General features: G+C 39.1%; 1 protein-coding gene across 3 annotated transcripts in view; it reads right to left on the reverse strand.

The window, feature by feature from the left end:
- The window catches only part of zbtb16 (zinc finger and BTB domain containing 16), a 164,585-nt gene that overhangs the window by 81,078 nt on the left and 60,403 nt on the right, over window positions 1-23,104 (reverse strand). For all 3 annotated transcript variants that reach the window (XM_023962110.1, XM_023962108.1, NM_001305414.1), the window contains one exon: window positions 18,002-18,099. In XM_023962110.1, the coding sequence (XP_023817878.1) occupies window positions 18,002-18,099 (98 nt within the window). The remainder of the gene's footprint in view (window positions 1-18,001; window positions 18,100-23,104) is intronic.

Consider the following 23,104-nt stretch of genomic DNA (forward strand, 5'->3'; position numbering starts at 1 on the left):
GTGTTTTTATTACTTAATATGCAATGTTTTAGCTTTATGCTATGAATTGTGCTCATTGAGTTGTCGAAAAGGTAAGTAATGATGAAAGTTGCACGGCACTAATGACATTTTTTAAATATGCTCAACATTTCTCTTCTGTTAGGTTTTCTGCAAAATGCAAATAAACCACATTTGTGTGAAAAAAAATCTGTTTTGCCTCCTTTTCATGGATTCAAAAAATAACATTTAGCAAAAACAAAGTCAATTGCCCCACTCCAATCATCTTTTGAGAAATCTTAGAAACGTTCTAAGTGGTTTTTAAATTATGATCACACAATTTCAGAGCGCTTTTTCTAACATTTTTCGTCTGCTTCTGTTTCTCAACAATTTGAATAAAGAAATGTGCAGAAATTCAATTTTGAGCTAAATTTTCTTAATATATGTCCTCCATCATCAGAAAAATACCACAAGAACATGTTAAAAAAGCATGATTTCTATTGTAAGGGGATCTTAAATATATGTTGTGGGATAGAGGAGATTCAGACTGTTCGGATCTTTGTAGGATTTTCCACCCTTCTCCTTTCACTCAAACTGGTGGGTGCTCTTGGATCTTTTTCTTGAACCCACACATCTACTCGAGCAAATGCTCCTTTGCTGGGAAAATCCACTGGCATTTAAAGCTGTGAGTCAGGCAGAACTGGGTTTTGGGTCAATGGGCAGAGAATATTATGAGTTAGTTATGCCATAACGCACAGACAGCCTGAGGCATCAATGAACTGACAATGCTGGCAGTGTACTAACATTGCTCCTCTGATGAATTTATTGTGTTGTCTGTGACCCAACCATACACAGCTATTACCAGCAGTGATAATTTATTGCCTGGGTTACAAAAAATGTGTACTTGATGTGGTGAAACATTCAACACGACTGTAGCAACCTTTCAAATGGATTATTAAAGGCGTCTTTTGGCAGGCTGCAACATTTTGGATTATTACATTTTTAAAGGTCTGCAGTCAAAACTTCCCTTGCGTGTGTATACGTGCAAAAAAAAAAAAAAGAAAAACCTATACGGGGCCCGCATAAAAATGTAAGTTCATACACTAGAGTGAAAACTTTCATGCACATTTTTACAACGGGCATGCTAGGTCGTGGTGAACACCTAACACCCAAGAGTAAAGCAGGTGAGACATAGGCTTGTATGGATTTTTAAATGTTACAGCCATGTCCAAAAGGAGCACATTAGTGGTGTTCGCGTGATAAGGGTGCGCTCCTTGCTGCAGCCTGACTGTTAGAAATGAGGAAATTAGACAGAGAGTAGATTGTGTGAACATTCTACGGACAGGAATGTATCACGTGAACACTCCGTGCACGCACATTTGTGTGGTCTCAGTAAAGGACTTTACCTTACTGATTAGTAGAGTACAGTGTAAAAGGGGAACCATACAGCATCACCTGTATGTCATAAGTGCGTGGAACTTATGAAAACAACATAGTACACCTCCTACCTGCACCACAATGCTACGTTCCACGTTCATGATGTCCCCTTGAGGGGGCCATACAAGCCTTAGGGGCACAGAATGACCTGGGGTCTCTATTAAGACAGAGCCACTCCTCCATAAGTCTGAACGACCCAAAATCCCACAGCACCTGAAAAAGTCAACTGCCTGTATGGGTGTGACCAAAGTACAAGTCATGGTGTTTGGTTAAAGTTCACAATTGGTTCTCATTTAATTCATGGTAAATGGTAAATGGCGTTTACTTATATAGCGCTTTTGTACCTTCCTTGAAGACCCAAAGCGCTTTACAGTCGTAGACCCATTCACACACATTTACACACTGGTGGCGGCTCAGCGGCCGAACACTGGCGCCCGCCTACCACCAGAGGCAAGGTGGGGTTCAGTGTATTGCCCAAGGACACTTTGACACATTGGGGGCAAGGCAGGCAAGGCGGAAAACAAACCCGCAATCTTACATGCAATCTGCACCACGGCCGCCTCCAATTTATGCTGTTCAGCTATTGGCCAGGCCTATATGGGTGCATGTGACTAGGGCTCAACTGGTGTATTTAAACCTGGAATCACTGCTAAATAATCCCTGAAGATAATTTGAAAGATTGATTGGCAGAAAAACAAAAATCTTGAGGCACTTTTTAAAGATCTTGATAGGTAAGAGCTATGTGATCTGTAAATCAAAGTACAGGCGACACCAAATCCTCTGGCAGCAACTCGACTGCATTTATGAGGTCAGGCTTGGAAATCTATGCAGACAGGTTCAAAAACTGCATATAGACAGCTAACTAATAGTTGCAAATCGATATGCTCTGTACCCCCAACCCCCCAAATATCCCCTGGGGAGTCATCCAAAAGCCTGTTTACTCCGCCATTGAAGTGCTTCATCTTCTGACCAGCCGTATTAGTATTCTGTAGCCACTTGCTTGTTTTCAACAGTTATAACACAATATCCATGCTTTGCTTTTATGTCGCACCTCCCAGTGGAATTAGCAGCATAAAAGCAATCCTTGTGTGTCCTGGCTACTTCCAGATGGCTTAGGGAGTGCTTTTATCTTTTCCCCTCTGCCTCCTTTCACTTTCCCTTGCTCTTCTTTCTTCCCCCCACATGAAAGTGCCGCCGGCAGATCTTTGCTTAGCCGGGTTCATTCTCTCTTCATCCGAAAATATAAAAGTTTCAAAGAGCATTTCATGAGGGAGCTCTTCCATAAATGGGATTCATAGCTCTCTAATCTGTGCTGCGAAATTGATCTCAAAAGTTTCCCAGAGCTATTGGCCAACTTACATAATGCAATAAAGGGTCGTGCCTGAGAGAATATTTACTTTTATTACCATTTGTGTCACAAACAATACAAGCACCCTGGTTTTTCCACTTGGTACCATAAAATAATTTATATACCCCAGAAAGAAAAACCTTTAAAACATTTCATTAAAATTTACACAAAGAAAAAAAAAAAGCACATAGCCAGTTTGAAGAGAACTTTGAAAATCAAAAATGTGACTATTAGATTTTAAAAAATAATACAGAAGGGAGCACAAGAGCAACATTTAAGAGATTATGCTGTGTGAGCTGGGCAAAGACGATGCCCTGTGTGATTATCAATTCATGTGATCGTCACATGGCGCTGTCAAGATCTGCACAGAAATGGAGGAAAACACACAGCCACTAAATACAGCCTTGTTTTGAAGCCCTGGGGCATGGGGAGCGTCACAACAGAAAAACAACAGGACGAGACATGCAAACAGAGAGCGGGACTGTCCACTCTCACATCAAACCTGCCCAATCACACACGCTGTCGATAGACAATGAAGGAGCTGTCAGTTTGAAATGATGGACTCTAATTTCTGCAGATGTCAGGGCATACCACAGGCTCATTGCACAAACGGCAACAAGTGAAAATCTAATAAGCGGTTTGCGTCTATGTCTAGCTGTTATATCATTACCGGAACAAAGTGGTACTGTTTGGCGTTCTGCTGGAGAATGAGATATGCTTTTCCAAACTCTGTCACACGTTGGTCAACTCATGGACAACTCTCCCTTCACCTCAAGGAGCCACTTTGGCTTGGGAACATGCGCCTGTGACAACAAGCAGATCGCTGCTCTGATTTGATGAGACACTAATCATTCAGGAGGCAACACAGAACAGAATAGACAGATGACCCAGCACAGCGCCCTCACACAGAATCCTGTATTCTTCAGGTTTAAAGACCCACTCTGAGGAAAATTCTGTTTTTAACATGTTCTTGGGGCATTTTTCTTATGATTGAGGACATTTATAAAAAAAGAAATGTTGAAATATAAAATATTGTTGAAATATAAAATAATGTTGAAAAATAGATTACAGTGTTCCCTCGCTATTTTGTGGTGTACCTTTCTTAGCGCTACTTTGCATCCTTATTTTTGTTTTTTTTAAACAGCACACTGTGTTTGACGTCCCGATTATAGCTGTTGGTCTTGTCAAGGAATCTCCTTTGTGCCGTGTCTCCTGTACAGATTGCGTTCATCTTGCCAAAGTTAGAATAATCTTCAATTGCGATCAAATCTTTGTTTTCATTCTATAAACCTGGACTTATTTTTCTACGGAGGTTTGAACTTTGAGAGTTTAAACAAGAGAGAAAAGTGTGAACATGTTTGAGAAAAGTTTAGAAAGTTTGTTTTGTGTGTGGAGTATTACAGCACTAAAACATCTGTATTCCTACTTCGCAGATTTCTACTATCGCAGGTTATTTATGTAACATATTCCCCGCAATAAACAAGGGAACAATGTATTGGTGAAGTAGAAAATACGTTGCTGCCTGCTCTGCTCCATTCCGATACATCAAAACAAATGGTGGACGATGCTTTTCTCATCTGAACTGGTATCTGGCTCCAAATTGTATGGCTGGATAGTTTTGATATTGCTCAATATTTTTTTTTGGGGGGTGGGGGTGTGAGGGGATGTAAGCTAACTAGTGAGCATGTAAACAGAAAGCTCTCAGCAACCGGAAAGGGAGGGTTGCTCTGCGCAACCTATAACTCGCCTATAACTCAGGTGAATTCCTAATGAACTACTGCAGCTTTGCAGAAACTATGTCCTAGAAAACAACACATATATATCATTTTTGGGTCAAAACAGCATAACCATAAATGAAAAGGCCACTGAGAACGGTTTGAGAATAGCTAAAAAATGATCAGTGGAACATAAAAAATGCAAATTCGAAAAAAAACAAAAAAAAAAAAAAATGCGGGATACACTATTTTTCTTTAAAGCCTTGCATGAATGCACGGTTCATAAAAACACTATTTTGCACTACAGGAGTTATACATTTATATTAAAAAATGCTGCTCCCACTGCCAGAAAATAGCAAGTGAAAAATGTTATTTTTTGGTCAATTTTTCCGCTTTGAATACATTTTTCGAAGGTTTCAGGGCGTCACAGGGGGTCCATAATTATAGTAAACACCAAGAGCCGATATTATTAATATGGAATTACACTGTTGCGTTTATAGTGACAGGAACAAAGCATGACATAAAAGCTCAGTGGTCACATTTTGCTTTTATTCACACACATTTCTATCCCTGCTGTCCATGCTAGTTCTATACTTGGGGCAGAAAATGGGTTTGAAATGTAGAGTTTGTGTTAGGCGAACACTGTCATGGTTACCACATTGAAAATCTATTGATTGTGTCATTACAGCACACACATATGCAAACACCCCGCATGATAAGGAGCTCTGACATTCTGCTAGCTGTCCTGCATAAATGTCACACCGTCGGCGTGCACGCACACACAAGAGCGTGTGTGTGTGCACGTGCTGGAGGAGGTTTTACAGTTAGGCTCAATACAGCTATGCCGGCGCACACTCACAAAGCAACACAAATCCATACTAGCCACAGGCCCCTCTCCAATCTATTTTCTGCTCAGCTGGTTTTAAATGAAGTTATTATGACTCATTAAAATGCCCACAAGCTTGTGGAAGTCGGCCAATTACAATTTAAATTTAGCCTCCTGCTCTCACAACCTTACCACCTCTCGTCACTTACAACAAACCTCTCATCACCGATGCAGTTTTTTGTTTTTCTTCTCCTTTTTATTTTGGCGGAGGGGCATTAGCAATGCAACCAGGAGGTCTTTCAAGACCTGCCCCCACAAACACAGCTCATATGATCACGGATTCATGCAGATTGACACAGGGATTTACACAGATCCATGAGAAGATACTTGCAAGGATGGACCATATGTTTGGGACACAGATTAAAGAAACGAAAAAGTATAAATCAAAATGGGTTTATATTGACATGCTGTCCACATCCACAGACCAGAACTTCCTCCAAATGAGGAAAAATACCACTAATTGCTAGACAGAACTGAACAAACGGACCTTGCCAGCACCACAAGTACATACTTCCACAAACAAACTTTATTTGGTAAACTTCTCATGCTTTTTCCCAACCATGTGCTTCGTCACGTGGAAAATCCAGAGTCGGCTCACAAAATATATGCGATCGTGCAGAATTTATGCAAAAGTAAACATTGAAATAGTTTGTTTTTAACTGTATTTGCATGTCTCATGTTTTCACTTCCAGTTTAACAGCACATTGCAATCGTTTAAAATTGTAGAGTAGGCATGGAAAATACTATTTAACCTTACATGCTTTAAACTGGTATTATGCATCTTTATGGAAATCTGAGTTTCTAGTGTTACTTTATGCTCTTCCATCCCTGCATGAATGAAACAAACACTTGTTTGCTAGAGGACTTGTAATCAGTGATGTCCTTCTGTTATTCAGGGACCCTGAGTCTAAAGGACCCTCAGCCTAGAAAAGGAATACTAGAAGACTGGACTGAGCAATTCCACCTGATCCTGCTTCAGTCCCCCTTGAGCAATGCTCACTGTTTAGGCAGCAAGAGTCCCCTCAAACACAAACATGACCTAATTTAACACCACAGTCTGGAGCAAACAAACGTCTGCAGCTTTACATCTTCCACCTCCTTTTGAGTTAATGGCGTGTGCTCTTGGTCTGTGAAGATGTGTGTGCTCGATTCATGTGGACACACGAGTTTCTGGGTGTGTGCATTCTACAGTATCATTCGAATTTCCAAGAGAGCAAATTAATTGGCAGCCCTTTTGCAATAATTGACTTTTACCGCACACAAACACACACATGCATTAGGTACACACGGTGAGCAATCACATCTCACTCCCTCTGAAGCACACACACACACGCACACACATGCTGCTTGCTGACAACAAAGCTGCTGGGAGGAGGGAGGGAGGGATGATGAAGCGAATCCAAAATTCAATCGACTGTGTTCTTGTTTTGAGCAGAAGGCACACAGTGTACTGTACTGTGAGAGGCCATAAAACTCTCACTCTGCACACAGGAACACACACACTCACACACACAAAAACAGCCCTTGGTAGACACACAGACGTTTCAGCAATCACCCTCCATCAAAACACTTTGTCTCGCATACAAAAATAAGACTTGGCATTGGAGCGGAATACCAAATCAAGCCCATTAAGGGAGCACAGGGGCACTCGCTACTAAGCAACCAAAAGGATTTAAAGCAGCAAAATCTCTGTAATAAAAGGAATAGGATCAAGTCCTTCAGTTTTTTTTAATTCTTGTCTGAAAATAGAGAGGTTGGAAAAGTCAACTCCATGCCTTCTTTCTGCCTTTAGATTGATAGGATTTGTGAATAATCAACATCACAGGAGAAAACTGCAGTTATTGGATAACAAACTAATTTTCTTCCAACAATTTTTGGTAGAAAGTAGAAATGTGGGGTTTTCAGAAGACAGAGTGGAGTATATTAAAAAAAGATATATATATATATATATATATATATATATATATATATATATATATTTAAAAAAATGAAAATTTCTATCTAAAAGTCATTAAAAGTATAGCTTATCACTTGCTCTGAAATTAAAAAAAAGCTTGACAAGGAAAACCAGGGTTTAAATAACATTTAAATAATGTAGGTGCTCAAAATACTACCTAGTGTTTTATTTTTTTAAAAAGTCACTCAAGAAGAAACACATCTGCTATGTGAATTGAAATCAAACTTATTTTTGTATTATTTCTAATTCAGGAAAAATATTGTATTTTTGCTGACAAAGATGCAATGTCTATGCAACTTACACCCTAATGCTGCACTTCGCACGGCCTCTGAAAAGCGCATTCAAGTGGCCACTTTCAATGAAAATGTGCATTTTGGGCTTCCATGTTCAAACTTCTAGCGTTCACTCGTCGCTACTAGAGTTTTTAAGTCAGTTTTTGCTTTCTACGAACAAAAAGTGCGCCGTTGAACGCACATTGCAAGCTAAACCAGTTGAACCTTTACCAATCGGGGACTCTAATTTGGTAGTGATGTATGGAGACCGTTCTTTTAAATTGACATCATTAAGGAGAAAATAATGATTGCGGTTTGTGCCCAGCTGGAATTATATGACACAAAGTCTTTAATTTATCGGAATAGAGCTGTGAATGAAAAAAACAGGGACAAGATTCACCAGATTTGCACCACTTCGACATTTTGCACCAAGCCTCTTCCAACTGTAGGTTCATGCACTGGTATTAGGTAGTGTGATCATCTTATGCGAGAAGCCTGTTCAAAAACCTGCGTTCAGTGTGTTCTTGAATGCTCGGTACATAGCATGACGTTGCACTCTCTCCCTGTCTTCTCTCTATTTTGTCCATTCCAACCAAAAATGTAAATATAGTTAATATAAATTTTAGCCCGATAACTGTATTAAAGAACTGGACTGAGCGAATGTGACTTTAAAGTCAATTCAGTCACAATTTCAAAGTTCACCTCTGAGCCAGATGATAACAGAAAGCAGCAATTGGTCTGACCCGGTCTGAATTCAACATTTCTCTGGCAACAATTTTCGCCAATCAGGAGTGAGCATGGTGCAAGGCCACACCCCTAACACTTGGAGTGGGCTCAGGAGAACCTGTCAATCAAATGTTTTGAATGTGTAAGTTGGGGGTTGGCATAGGGGCCAACATGTTAAAAAAGGTATCAGACAAGAATGGTTATTCTGATCAATAGAATGACTGAAAAGCAGCTGTTTGTTTCTCTATATAGTTCTATGGGATTTTTGCTTCTTGGAACCAGCGGACACTTCCTGTTTGAAATGCCAGGGGGGAGAAGTAACTCAGTCCAGTTCTCTTATGCAGTCAATGGTTTAGCCTCAAGTACAAAAGGGGTTCATACACATTGTGTGTCTGGTTCATTAACCTTCTATTGTAACAGTAAAGTCTGTCTAACACAAGAGGCCTTCAGCTCGTATCTGCTTGTTCTGCTGATGTACACAACAAATTATATTAAAGTTAAAAAACAAAAAAAAGCATATTTCATGGAAGTGCCGCTAGACACTTAGACAGCCAAAGTCTTATCATTAAGTATACTTTCAGTCGGTAATTTTAAATGTGCTAAACCTGAAGAGCTGCTGAGCAAAAACACACATGAGAATGTGCTGTAATGCACAAAATTAAACCCAGGAGTTTTGAGCTAAATCCAACACAGCTGCTTCCAGGAAAGCTGCTACAGGTGTCAGGTGGAGCAACATGACATTTAAGGCTACCAGCTATCCAGCCTGAGACTGGATCCAGACAGAACTTTCAGAGGACTTTTTCACACAGGATCATCCTTCACTTTCTGCTCAACCAGGCTACTCTTATGTTTTATTTCTTCAAAACAACTTATTTTTTCCCAGAAGAGGAGAAGCAAAGGAACACCGAGTTCTGGATAAGGGGAGCAGCTGCCCTGATGAGCACGTTCTTGATCAAGTCACATTTGCTCAGGACAGAGGTCTAACAATCCAATACGGCTCATCGGTCTCTGCCAGGCAACTAAAAAAAGAGAAAAAATTGGTTTGACATCCAAAGCTGATGCTGCAATATCCTAAGTGGATCTCCATGTTGTGTCACCTCACACTCGTGTGTCCTCACATGCCCCCTCGTATAATAGCAGAGATTTATCCAGCTGCAGGATCCCTGTGGTGTTTAGAAGAGCAGCTCAACAGGTCAGGGAAATTATGGTAAGACGTGCATGGTAGTTTAAGTTCACAGCAAAACCTGTTATTTCATTCTACTTGAGACACCCTATGAAGGAAAACAACAATGACCTACATGAGTTCACATCGGCTGCAGAAAAATGTACATTCAATCCCCATAACACTTCTAGACATGTATTTATGTTTTTCATCTGAACTGTGTCTTTTCCTGCTACTTTTGATAGCACTCACATCAGCTTCCTGTCTCTCTTTTCACTCATGCATGCATACACAGTCGGGCGTGCGCACACACAGAAACACACTTTTAGGAATTTGTGGCCTGGAAGGCAGTCAAGTTTCATTAATTTCTGAGTTTGGGTACAGTACAGTGTGTTCCTGGACTCACATCTGCGAGCGATCATAAATGCTGGAATGCTGGCAGAACATCCAGACCTGCCGGCACAAATATGTCGTCATCACTGTGAGGGAAGAGCCGGCAAAAGGCCAAACAACCGGCCGAGCCAGCTGCCAAGCAGCCAAACAAACACCACAAAGATGGAAACTGAGACAAAGAGCAAAAAGGCAAGTGACCTATCAACTACTTTTCTGCATTTGCAAACCTTTTCAGCATTTTTTTTTTCTCATCTGAAACCCCTGGACATTTCCTAATGCTCATTGCTCCTACAGTCAGATTAGGATCAGATTGGAACAGAGATTAGGATTGAGGGGGCCAAGTGAAACTGCTGGCTGAGGGTGGTGTGAAAATGAGCCATAATTTCGAAGCAAGTGATGCTGGAATTAAAATAACTTTAAAAGAGACATTAAAATTAAAACTTAAAATCAGCAAAGTTGTGCTGACCATAAAAATTGGAACTGTGTTTTTAATAGTTCAGCAATAAAAACTAAATTCCAAAACACTCCCATAAACCATTTAATGTTCTCTTGAAATATACTGTGTAAACTTTATTGACACAGGGATGCACCAAAGCCATTTACAACCATACCAAAGTTGGAAAACTGCATTACAGTGTAGGCACACGAGTCTGAATTTCTAGATTATGACTTAAAGCTATTTTTCTGCATAATGAAGCGCCAAAAACTTTATTTAGTAACAAGAAAACAAATTAACAACATAACAATTAAGTACAAGTTACAGCTATGATCTAAAGTAGTTTTTGGACTGCAAATTTGTCTTAAAGGTCTCAGATATTTTACACACAAGCTAATTCATCTTGATTCTTAAGATAATATTGTTAATATGCACATACATTATTAAACTAATAAAAAAAAACTGTTAATTTTTTGAAAATATAAAATGAAAATATAAAATGAAAATATTTTAGGGTATCCTACTAGGGCTGCATTTCCATTTACTTTTAAATTTCACAGTAAAATCCTTTTATTTGTTGTTTCAAAGTCATTTAAAGTCAATTGTTAATACAACAGCTGATTTTCTGACGTCACAAAATAGCATGATACTGAATAAACATCTCACTATTTCTGGTATTTTCTTGCACAAGTAATACCATCAGTTTTATTCTGACTGTAGTAAATGAAGAACAATTTTACATTTTAGAAATTTGAAGCATTGATGGTTTTCTAGTATATTTCTTTAGAAGTTTATCTGAAATAATTAGTAAAATATTGAATTGTTGTGAGAACCCTTTTAGATCTTTTCTAAAACAGTGTGAAGCAAAAACCTAAAGTTAAGGTGTATTTCATAACATCTTTATCAGACAATTACAGAGAAGCTCATTTGACTTTGGTGAAACTTTCTCTATACCAAGTGAATCAGATTAAAAAAAAACAGTAAAATGTATATTTCATCTGCTTGCCTCAGTTTGTTTTAGTGACAAAAGCCTTTAGACTTGGAAGACAAAAAATTCTGAAGTGAAGCTAACAGGTACTTTAGTTCTCTTGATTCCAGGTGACACATTACAAATCTCTCCATTCAAATCTCATCACATTGTACCCTTAAGCAAGCCACTCTGTCTGCCACTGCTGGCTAAATGAAGATGGACCCCCCCTTCCTAGACACACACAGTTAGCCACTTCAGGAACAAGTAATATGGATACATACTGGAAACAGAGGTTTAAGATGTCTAAAGCTGAAAAAGGCAGAGGGATGAAAAGTTGGAGCGAACACAGACAGCCATGCGGCTCTTACAGGGGGAGTCTTAAGGGTAATCTTGTTATGCTGCACCCGCATGCTTACAAAACAAACTGTAAATCTTATAAGCCTGGTTTTCTTTTTTTTTGTGTGCTTTTTTTGATGAGCTTCAACACATTCATCTTGCAAAACATCCAAACACACTCAGGTGGTTTTTGAAACCAGGCCATTTTGATGCAGTGAACCACATTCAGCCCAACTTCTCCAAAGCAATTTTAATCGTGCGAAACCTCCATAAAACAATACTAATTTGATGACTTTTATTCTAGCTGAGTTCAGTAACTTTTACACCACCTGATGTTGGTAAACGGTTCCCACTGGCATTTCTGCACTCGTCTTTACTTTAAGCCGAAACCACTTCTTTACATGTTCTTTGAAACCAGAGACACAGAGCAACATGTCCATTTATTTATTTTTTTAATTTTAGAGAACCCACGCGGTTGTATTTGAATAGTTCAGATAATCGTAACGTAAAGAACATGCTAATAATTTAACTAAACTCTTTATATCACTTCAAAATACTAAAGCGACACTGACGATTTCACCAAGCTCGGTGTTGGACAGTACTTTTTTTGCGTTGTGTCAGTGGCAAATACTGATACACACACCTACAGCACCCTCTAGCAGTTGTTGCTATTTATTTTTTAAAAATGGCATATAAGTAGTAGTGGAGTATAAGTCGCACCCCGGCCAATCTGCACAAAAGAAATGCGACCTATACTCTGAAAAAAAATGATGATAGTATTACAACTGTAGTGACAGCTCAGGCTCTTATGATGCATGATGATGAAGATTACGCAAATGAATAACAATACTGAGAAACAAAAAATTGTAAAAATTGTAGCAAGTGTGTTTTGTGTGACTTTAAAACTGCTTCTTTATAACTGCATATGCTGTTTTCAGAGGACGTTTACCTTCTCTGGTTCGAAAACAAACTTAAAATCAATCAATGAAATGGCACAAAAAGGAAGTAAAAACACTTTTAAATATTGTTCAAATTTGACAGTTCAGGTGACTTTCATACGGTTATGTCTGTCCTGTCAATAAAGATCAGTGTGATTTAAAGAAATGTAAAGGGGCTAAGTTCCACTTCATAATCAAGCTGACCCCCCACCCCCCCCACCTCTTCTGCAGACTGTGGATCAGCGAGGGCCGTCAAACATGAAACGTCAGGCAGAGATAAAAACAGAACAAAATAAACACAAAACATGGAGAGGACAAGACGAGAGGGAAAAAAAAATATTGGCACAAGGTAGACTGTACATACAGTACTGTCAGCGTTGGCAGACGGCCCAGACGGGCGAGCTGCCAAGTTTCTTTTCTGTGCAACAAGCTGGAGAGACAGACAGATGTGAATATAGACGGGTAGAAAGTGAGACGGATAGGAAGTGGAGGGGAAGGAGCTTCTAAAATGCTCCACAAGCTGCGCATACCAAGAAGCCGCTCTTGCTTCATTTCTTCAATGTTAGGACTTTTCTGAAACAAGGTGAAGGATGGCGGTGGAGGAGGAAGAGGAGGAGGAGGGGGGCACGAGTTGAGGCTTTTGGGACTCAGTGAAGTGTCATCATAACAAAGGGATATGATAAAAATCGAGATTTGGTGTCAGACTTAGAAAAAGCCTTGAGAGTCAAATGGTGGAGAAGGCGACGGGGACGAAAGGGACTTAAAAAAAAAAAAAAGTGGCATAAAATAAAAAAAGACAAGAAAAACTATCAAAGAAGCTTTGCCTCAGCGCTGTCTCTTCCCTAACTGTCGCTTGTCTCGACACAAGCGCTCGTCTTGCCTTTTACGCCAGACCAAAGCGGCGATGAATCAACACTGATGTGTGTAACAGTACAGGTTGATGTTGTGCATCAAGACAGCCTTGCACGGAAAGAGGAAAGAAAAAAAAAAAGAGAAAAAAGTTTGTGCACTTGGTGCCACCATTTCTAAAAATACACTGCCCACATCTTCCGCTCAGTTGCCTTTCTTAAGGTGAAGTATGTGGTTCTTCCTAGAGTTTTCAGAATTCTTTTTTTTCCATTTCAGCTCCTCTAAACAGGCATATATAAAAAAAACAAAACAAAAATACTGCGAGTTGTTATTTCATAGGGGATTTTAATGAGAACACTTTTTAGTGACACCATTGGTAAATTAGTTTGATTCTAATTCTATAATTATATATCCACTGTTCAATTCTGATGGAACAAATTGGAATAAAGTCAAATTCTAGATTTTAAATACATATTAACACTTTTTTTTTTAATTCTAGATTTTTTTGGAAGGTTATACAACAAATGGTAATATGTGTGTAATTTATTTGGACAATAGTTAAAAAAGTTAACACTAAAATGTATAGCAAACCTATTCGTTTCTCTCAAAGGTTCTTAAAGATCTTGTAACTAATCCAACTTCCTGTTCTTAAAAACTTCTAACAATAAAAGCCCCCAAAATAGGTATTTTTTATGGTTGCACCACATGATATTGAATAAAAGGGGCAGAAAACGTTACGCAATTTACAAAAATATGGTAAAGGCCCAATGTCCCTTTCCCCAAGCACACACACATGCACACACTGCCGTTAACCCATAACCACCAGGAGCATTGTGGGGTGCCGTGTCTTGCCGTGGGCGGGCAACGCACATACCGAACCTACGATCTTCCCTGCACCACGGCTACCCCAGATACAAATAGTAATACTTTCAAAACTCCACAAAGGAATACAAAACAAATGGGAAATCATGCCAAATGGAGAAAAAAACATAAAAGTGAATAGATATGTCATTTTATAGATTTTTGTATGTGTCTGGCAAGTCACACGACATGATAATTTAACACTTTGAATGAGAAAAAAATAATATTTTCATGAAAATTAAAATGTTAGTCTCCATATACGATTTCTTTTCATGCATTAAAACATTTTTATCCTGTAATAAACTTAGTTTACATCACATCATACAACTATATCCTTTTAAAAGCGAATGGCTAATTCAATTATTTTGTTTAAATATTGAGGAAATCTTCCCTAAATGTTTCAAAAACAACTACCTTAAAGTTCTGAAGCAAATTTTAGGTTAAAAAGATACAGATTAAACTTTTTCTGGTGAAAATAAAGACTTGTTCCACATCCTGTAATGATCCTAAACGGTTTTAACGGGTTTATTTTTTTCAGATGAAAGTCATTTCTCCTCTTTTTACAAACAGCCACATATAAAAAGTCATGTGAGCTGATGAACCATTTTCTTGTAAATCAGAGTGAAGCTAAATATGTTTGATTTCAGGAAGGAACTTCTTCCAGATGTTGTGGTCAAAGTTGTGACATTCTGCAACAGCAAAAAAACAAACAAAAAAAACAATAGAAACCACTTAAGCACCAAACTTTCCCCCCTAAAAACACAACACATGTGTCGATCCAAAAACCTATAGACTATTTTAACCAAAGGATAAATTTAAAGACACACTCTGATGAAAATGGTAGTTTTAACATGTTCTTGTGGCATGTTTCTCTTGATGGAGGATGTATATAAAGAATATCCAGCTTAAAATAGCCTTTCAGAGTATTTCTTCATTCAAATCATTGCAAATCAGGAGCAGACGAAAACATGCAGTTTGACAAAGAGCTTATTTGTGACATAGAAAACACACTGTGCGGACCACAAAGTCTCTGCTCCAAGATCTCAGCAACGGGGAGGGGAAGTGGGGGCGGCATTGCCCCGCACATACGGTCCAAGCCACAACTCACAGGCGAAATTCATTCATTCATTTGATGCACAAACTATATCTGAGAAAACGACTCGTTTTTTTTTTTTTTATTTTGGCTGAAACTGTGACATCATAATTAAGAGACCACTGGGAATACTTATTTTATTTCGGACTTATGCTTTATAAAAACAAAAAAGTACTACGACAAGATAAAAGAAAATACCAGGACTATCAGAAAATAGCTCAAGGATGTAAACCAAGTGGGTTTTTTGCTGTCTAACAGACAGCTATTAGTGTCATTTTCTTTCACTGAATATAAGGGAAAAAATGTTTTAATTTAAAAACAACTTTTAAATCTGGGCCTAAATACCTGCAAATTCTTTTATCATACCAGTTGCTCCTTAAAGCTAAAGCTGTAATTGAAAGGACACAACTGGAGATAAAAAAACAGATGGGTTCCCTGTTGCTTGAACAACATAGATGGTCAGCTTTGATGTTAATAAGTACTACAACCCTTATAGCTCATCCCTACAATCATCTTTATTCAAAATGCATGGATGAAAAAACTGCAGCATGTCTGTGTTGTTTAAGGTTGTTTTAAGTTGGAATGTCGATAGAGTTCTAGTTAAAACATTTGAAGGCTAACCTCCAAGCACCACAAATCAAGCAGTTGTGTGCAAACATCATCTTTTCTTAGCTTCCCTTTATTGAAAAAAAAAATTCCCAATGAAAATGTCTTTTTTCTACTAAACTACACACCATGATCTCAAACAAGCAGCCGTTTTAGCACAGACACCCCGAGGCCGAACATTATATTTGAAGAAGTACATACAATCATTGCAAACGCGCTGGGAGATGCATGTAAAATATCATTTCCAGAGTGTCAACTCACTCATTTTTTTTCCCCAGTCTTTTCTGCTTTGACAAGTGAGGAGGAAAGGGTAGGGGGTGTTGTATGTGTTCGCAGCAGGGGTTGTGAAAACGGGAGTAATTTTAAAATAAACAGTGAATATTTGCTCAGAGCAACTTTTGCTTGCAACACACAGAGTCGTGCGCTGCGCTGACTGTCTGGCGCAGCGTGGGTTTGTCATTCATCTTTGTCATAACTTAGCAGGAGTGTCAACATCCATCTCAGTCCCCATTTCAGTTCTAGTGAGATATGAACAAACAAAAACCATTCTAGCAATTAGGCTTTTTTTTTTCCCACCGTGGAGCAGCATCTGAATGAGGAAGGAGGGGGGGGGGGGTATCCAGACTCTCTGACAGTCTTTGGCCTAACGGGATTTGTGTGTCGTAAAAGTGTGTAGTGGAGGTTATGGTCATGAATTTTACTGGGTTTTCAAGAAACCATCTACAGGAAGAGTGAGCAAACTCTGTGCTGTTGCTAATAGCGGCACTGCGGGGGCTGCTTGTTGGGGGGTGGGTACTGTGGACTGAGTCCGGACTAATCAATGCATCCAGTGTTCTGATTTGTACTACTTTTCAGACCTCCAATGTCACAGAGGTATAGGATGGCAGGCTGATGATGTGCAGGCACGACCTGGGTTAAGTTTCCCAGAGCTGCTCTGCATAACTTTTAGCTGGACCGTCATTCAATCACGACGAGGGCTGGTGCTCATTCACATGTCGGCAACTTTCACAATTATGGGGGAAAAAAGCTCATTTTAATAGGAGTTTAACTTCTTTCCAAACTTTCATAAAAGATTAGAGGCTTAAAATGTCAATTTAGTGACACTCGGTGATTTTCTCCAGTGAAATTTCCACCATATCTGTGAAATAGCCTTCACAGATTTTACAGATTCAGTTAAATTTGCGATTTTTGTGATTAAAAATGCTAACATGGGCTGAAAATCAACTAATGGATGTTTTAACCATTAGTTAAACCAGTGGACCCTTATTCTTGGGCAGCAGACCATTACCAGTCAGTGGGTCACTTGGTACCGGGCAAGCGTAGAAAAAAATTACAAACCCATAACTTACACTTTTTCTCTTTTGTTAATAATCAGATTCTAAAGCAAGATGTATTTTGAAAAACTACCAGATTCTCTCCTCCCCATCTGCCTAAGGCTCCAATCACACCAGGCATGAATGACGTTCAAGAACGTGCAGTGAACGCGGCGTTTTCAACACGCTTTTAACATATAGTGTTCAGACAGGTTTAAAAGAATTCAACACTAACTTTGGCTCCGTTTGTGAAAATATTGTCCAACATTAAATCCGTCCATGGCCTAAAAAAAATGATGGGGACCATTGGGTCAAACCCTCTGATCACTTAAATTTCACTTTAACTGTCAGGAATTTAGAACTGCAGGGAGGGAAGTGGAGAAAATGTGCAAATATGGAACCCAATGTCATTTTTTTTTAGTGGTACATTCCTACACTAACAGGATTTTTGAGATATTCCTACATTTTTACTCTTTTAAAACAATGCAATTTAAGTAGAGTAACTTTTCTTGACATTTAAAAACTTTTGTTTCAGGTAAATCAAAACACGGAAAAAAATTCTACTTTTTATTTGTTTTGGAGAACTTTAAGTTCAACGGTATGAGCAAAGAGTCTGGTCAGATGAACATTAACGACATCTGTGACAGAACTATAAAAGCTACTCAACGACAGACTACTTTCTGAGGGTGTAGTTTTGTTTTTGTGTATTTAAAAATAATCTGATTACCTGAATGAGACAGCAAATGCATCCGTAGACGGAGGCTGTCCAGGAAGCTTTTCCCACACAGTTCACAGCTGTAGGTCTTCATCCCACTGTGGATCTTCCTGTTGATAAAAATATATAGAAATATATTACCATATACTCCCGAATTGGGAGGAGAGCCAAGACAGATCAGGTGGAGTTCACCGCATACATATCTCAATGAAATACCTGGCAAAGTGGCTTTTCACACTTTGCAACTGAAAAAACTGTATTTTGATTTCTTTCAATGGAATATGTCACACCTCATCCGTCACAACACTTATTCCACTTATCATCTGCATAACAAGTTCTTCAACTCGCACACTTATTCTTTGGCAGGGGTTGTAAGGAGGAGCTGTAAATCACAAAGTGCTCTTCAAACAAAGAACACTTTTAAAATGTTCACACCTTGAGTCATTGGAATGAATACAATACAGAGTAAGAGTAAAATAAAAATGATTTATTCACGCAGCGCTGCACAATAGCTGCTTGGTTCTACGATGCATTTATTGGGTTGTAAAGCGACAGAGATGTGGATGTCAGGAATGTGATAAATTATCTATTTCCAAACAGACACTCATTAGGCTGTGACACCGTTTAAGCATACAAGGTCAGACAAAGACTAAGGGTCAATATTTGATTATGTGGTTGTGTGCTGTCTGATGTTATTCAGTTACCTAACCTTCAAGGCTTATCCTTACGACCCCCTCCATTACGAAATCCTCAAAGACCCCACGGCTCAGTACAAAGCATATTATTCTTATGAGATATCTGAAAGTGCTCTAAAGCAATTAGGGTGACACGAATTGCCAAACAACTGCCGCGGTGCCTTAAGCCTCCCAAGAACTGCAAATACTTCATCTTGAGAGAGAGGCACGCACAAACGCCCGTGGTTGTAATGACTGCTTGTCAAGTTGACACAATTTCACCGTTAGGGCGTTTAATCTTCCACAGCGGTCACCCTTTCATAAAGTTGGTAGCTTAAAAACTAAATATGCTCTTCATGACAGTTGAGGAAAACCATGACAGGTGTGGGGGCACCAAAATCATGCACGTAAAAAAAATAAATCCACGATTCTTCATGATTGTTTGCATCAGGCAGACGAAATTAGACGACGTCAAACACTTTTCAAAGTCTCCGTCGCAGAGTCAGGTGGCACAGAGGGATCAGTCAAGAGCATTCTTGGAAAAACAATGCCCTTGATGAGAGATCCCCTCAACTCAGTGGAGATGACAGCCATCCATCTCAGCAGCTTCAACAAAGCATCAGAGGAAGAGGTGGTGCCACTCTCCCAAAACATGACTGATTGATGTCAGATGTCGAAAGCAAAATTGATTTACAGCTCCAGCTTTTTGCCTTAAGTGAGGTAGAACGAGACTGAGGGAAGATGAGCCAACAGACTGAGAATTGTTATTTCACGATCTTTGGAACAAGCAGGAGCAAAAACTGAATCTAGTGTGACTTTTCAAAATTATTGACTGCATTCCAACACTGAGAAAGATATCTGACAAGAACGTCATTACAGAAATAGTTATGATAGAACTGGTTTTGTTTACTGGCTGTAAGTTGTGTTACTACTAACGGCTAAATGACAGGCTTTCAGCTAAGTGCTGGCAGTTAAAGACCCACTCTGACGAAAATGGTGTTTTCTGTTTTTTTAACATGTTCCTGTGGCATTTTTCTGATGATGGCGGACATATATAAAGAAAATTGGGCCCAAAATTGTATTTCTGAGTACTTCTTTATTTATATCGTTGTGAATCAGCATTTGTAGCCTAGAAAATACACTGGGTGAGCCATAAGCTCTCTCCCCCATTCAGATCCATCCGGTTGCAGACGACTAGATCCCTGTACGTCCTGGTTTTCCTCGTCGGAACTGGCGTCAGCAATTTTAGGTTGGGGGATAAGGCTGCATGATATGAGGAAACAACTTGCAATGTGCCAAATTAGTGATCAATATTGGGATGATGATATAATTTCCCATACATGAAAAAAAGCAAAACAAAATGTAACGAATACATCATCTTTATTTCTTTGCAACAGTTAGAAAAAGTCAACCTAACTACAAATGACCATCTACATACAATCCCTATGGTCACATGCTTCAAAATAGCCATTTCATTCATATGTTAATCAGTAATTGCAATTTAAGTCGAGTTTTGCGATTCACTTATTGCATAGGCTGATATCGTGATGACGATAAATTTACGATACACTTTGCAGGCCTGGTTGGTGGTGAGGGTCTGTAAGCTAAGTATCGGGAGAGGGGAGGCTACACAAGTCAGAGGCAAATTTCGAATCAACTACTGCCGCTCTGCAGTAACTATGTCCTAAAAAACAACATTTTTTTTTATTTGGGCTAAAAACGGCACAATCAGAATTAAAAGACCACTGGGAGCACTTGGAAAATACATCAAAAGATGACTGGAGTGAATGAAAACGGCGTCTTCCTCAAAACAGAAAGCACAAATTGAGGTAATGCATTTCCATGAAAAAACAACAACTTGTTTTTTCCTTAGAAAGTCATGCAAAGAGCAGTAAGATCCTAACCTGAAGAAATGGGCAAACACAAAACAATGAGTTGCTGTTGCGCACAGTTGATTGCAAACTGCACATGATTCCAATCTGCTTCACAGTAACACTGTATATGGTGGTGTGCGAAGGCAGTCAACAAACACAGGAATGCTTCTTTCCTTGTTGGAGAAGAATAGCATCATTCTGACATTTTCATCATTTTAAGACCAGTTTTACTTAATTCTACAAAGGTATTCAGTTAATGAACAGCGGCTCCATGTGCATGCTCCATTTATTAGATCCTGCAACAACTGAGACCGTAAAAGTTCTTCTAAAATGACGGATTTAAAAGAAGAATGCCTCCTCTGCACCTTGTGACTTGATGCATTTTTACGTTTAAAAAAATGCAAAAAAGGTTTAAACTCCCCCAAAAAAGATAAAATATTATAGTAAAAAAGGGGAATGACATAAAAAGAGAAGTTAAAATGAAATTTGTCATCTTTACAGGTATTTAAACCTTAAAAAATGGCCATAAAACAGCGTCTTCCTTAGATTCCACTGTCTTTAGGGTGGAAAATTTAATCCGAGCATCAATCAGCTGCCCTAAAACATGACAATTTTCACCATTTGGTTTGTTTTTATTGGCTCTCCTTCCTAAAATACAGTCAAGCTGCAATTTATTTTCATGCACTTTTTGGTCTGGTTATCCAAGGTGAGGTGCTCCCCTGAGGGAAAAAAAAAAAAGTTGTACAGCAACGTTCCAGTGCAGTCTAGTCAAACAATGTATCACACCCCTGTGGTGGGGGCTAGGTCTGAACATCTCCCAGTTAATTTAGCATTGCACACGCCATCCCAAGAATCCAGCCACATGAATGAAGCCTCGCAGCAGGATTTGGGCATTTCTTTAACCTTTTTTTTAGGGTCATATGTGATGTACTCCGTTTCATTGCGATAAGAGGAAAACACACGTAAGTGGAAAACCACAACACACACAGAGCACAAAGCCTTTCAAAGGCCTTTTGTGTCCCCCTTCAATCTGACCATTGTGCCCCCCAGACAGAGCACTGATAAGGCATGGATGGACTTATTAAGGCCACGCAAAGTGCAACCAGCGCTATGGTTTTACTTTTTTTCGTCGTACAGTGCTGATGAACAAAGCGTGAAGCAGACCCGCATGACTGCAAGTGTGTCTAAAGAGCTACTAAAACAGCCAAAAAGAAAAAAAGTCCAACACAATGGAAATTACATCTTTCAGTGCTGTTTACATCCACATGTTTATAGCCTGTACCAGTGAAACGCCACCTCAACATTCTTTGGCATTTCAAATTGATTTTTCGGTCCAGAATAAAAGGCTCTTGATTTTAAGAAACAACAAATATTTCAAGCAGACATGTTTGCAATTTACCCTAATTGGGTTTAGCAGTAAAACAAAACAAATACTTCAGATTGGAGATGTTGACAGTAATTTCTTTTCTTTCTGAATCACTGCACAGAAATAAAAATAAGATTTTATGAATATTTTTTAAAACTCATAGGTGATCTGAACATACTTGATATACATCAGTGTTTTGACCAGGCTTTAAGACTCACCCCAATCAACATTCCATTTTCTTACGCCACTATGTATACTTTCTACAGAGCGGCAGGAGTTCATTAGAAATTCACCTCCGAGTTGTGGGCGGGACCCTTGGTGCAGAGAAACCCTACCCTCCCCTTCCTTCCCTTTTAGTGAAAGGTCTCTGTTTACATGCTCTCCCGCTACCTCACAGCCTCTCACACCCCCAAACATAACCGGTGTTGCAAAAATGACAAGCAATATTGGAGCTATCCAACCATACAGTTTTGAGCCAGATGTCAGCTGAGACGAGGTAAACATGCATGGATCTAGTAGTCTACAAGTAGACGCATCGGGGGTGGGGGTTATTCCAATAAGCAAGATTAAACTACCCTGACTTTAACCCTGAGCTCTGGCTAAAATCCCCCTGAACTTGCTTATTCTGGGTGTGTCGGTTCCAAAAGACCGGATATGAGTTAGCGTAATTTCGCTCGAGTTGGAGACCCTGGGTTAATGCGCGTGCACAGCAAGTACATAAAGACATTCTCAAGGGATCGCCGATATCCCGAGTCACCATGGAAACGCCTGGAGAACAAAAGAGAGGGCTATACTTCAGTGAGACGGAGTCAGAGATTTTAATGACGGCGTATGAAGATTATACGCCCATCAAAAAAATAATACGGCTGCATCATAAAAAAAAAAGAGTTTCTACTTGCAACGAGTTTCTATCTCATTTCCAATTACATTGTGACGTATATATATACAACTTATAAAAGTTAATTGAATCGATTCAATTGGTAACAAGTAATTCACTTAACTTACTTCAACCTAATTTCTTATGTCTATCCAACTCAATAGTTGTTTATACAACTCAAATTTACATATTTATCTAACTAAATGTGGTATCCAAATCCGTCCAGACAGGCAAAGGGAATGGTATCCCACAATTTCTTGCGCTGCTGATCTAACAGCAGCACCAAAGTTACACCTACTTAATTGAATTAATTTGAATGAAAGT

The sequence above is a fragment of the Oryzias latipes genome, chromosome 14, assembly GCF_002234675.1.
Source record: "Oryzias latipes chromosome 14, ASM223467v1".
Lineage (NCBI taxonomy): Eukaryota > Metazoa > Chordata > Actinopteri > Beloniformes > Adrianichthyidae > Oryzias > Oryzias latipes.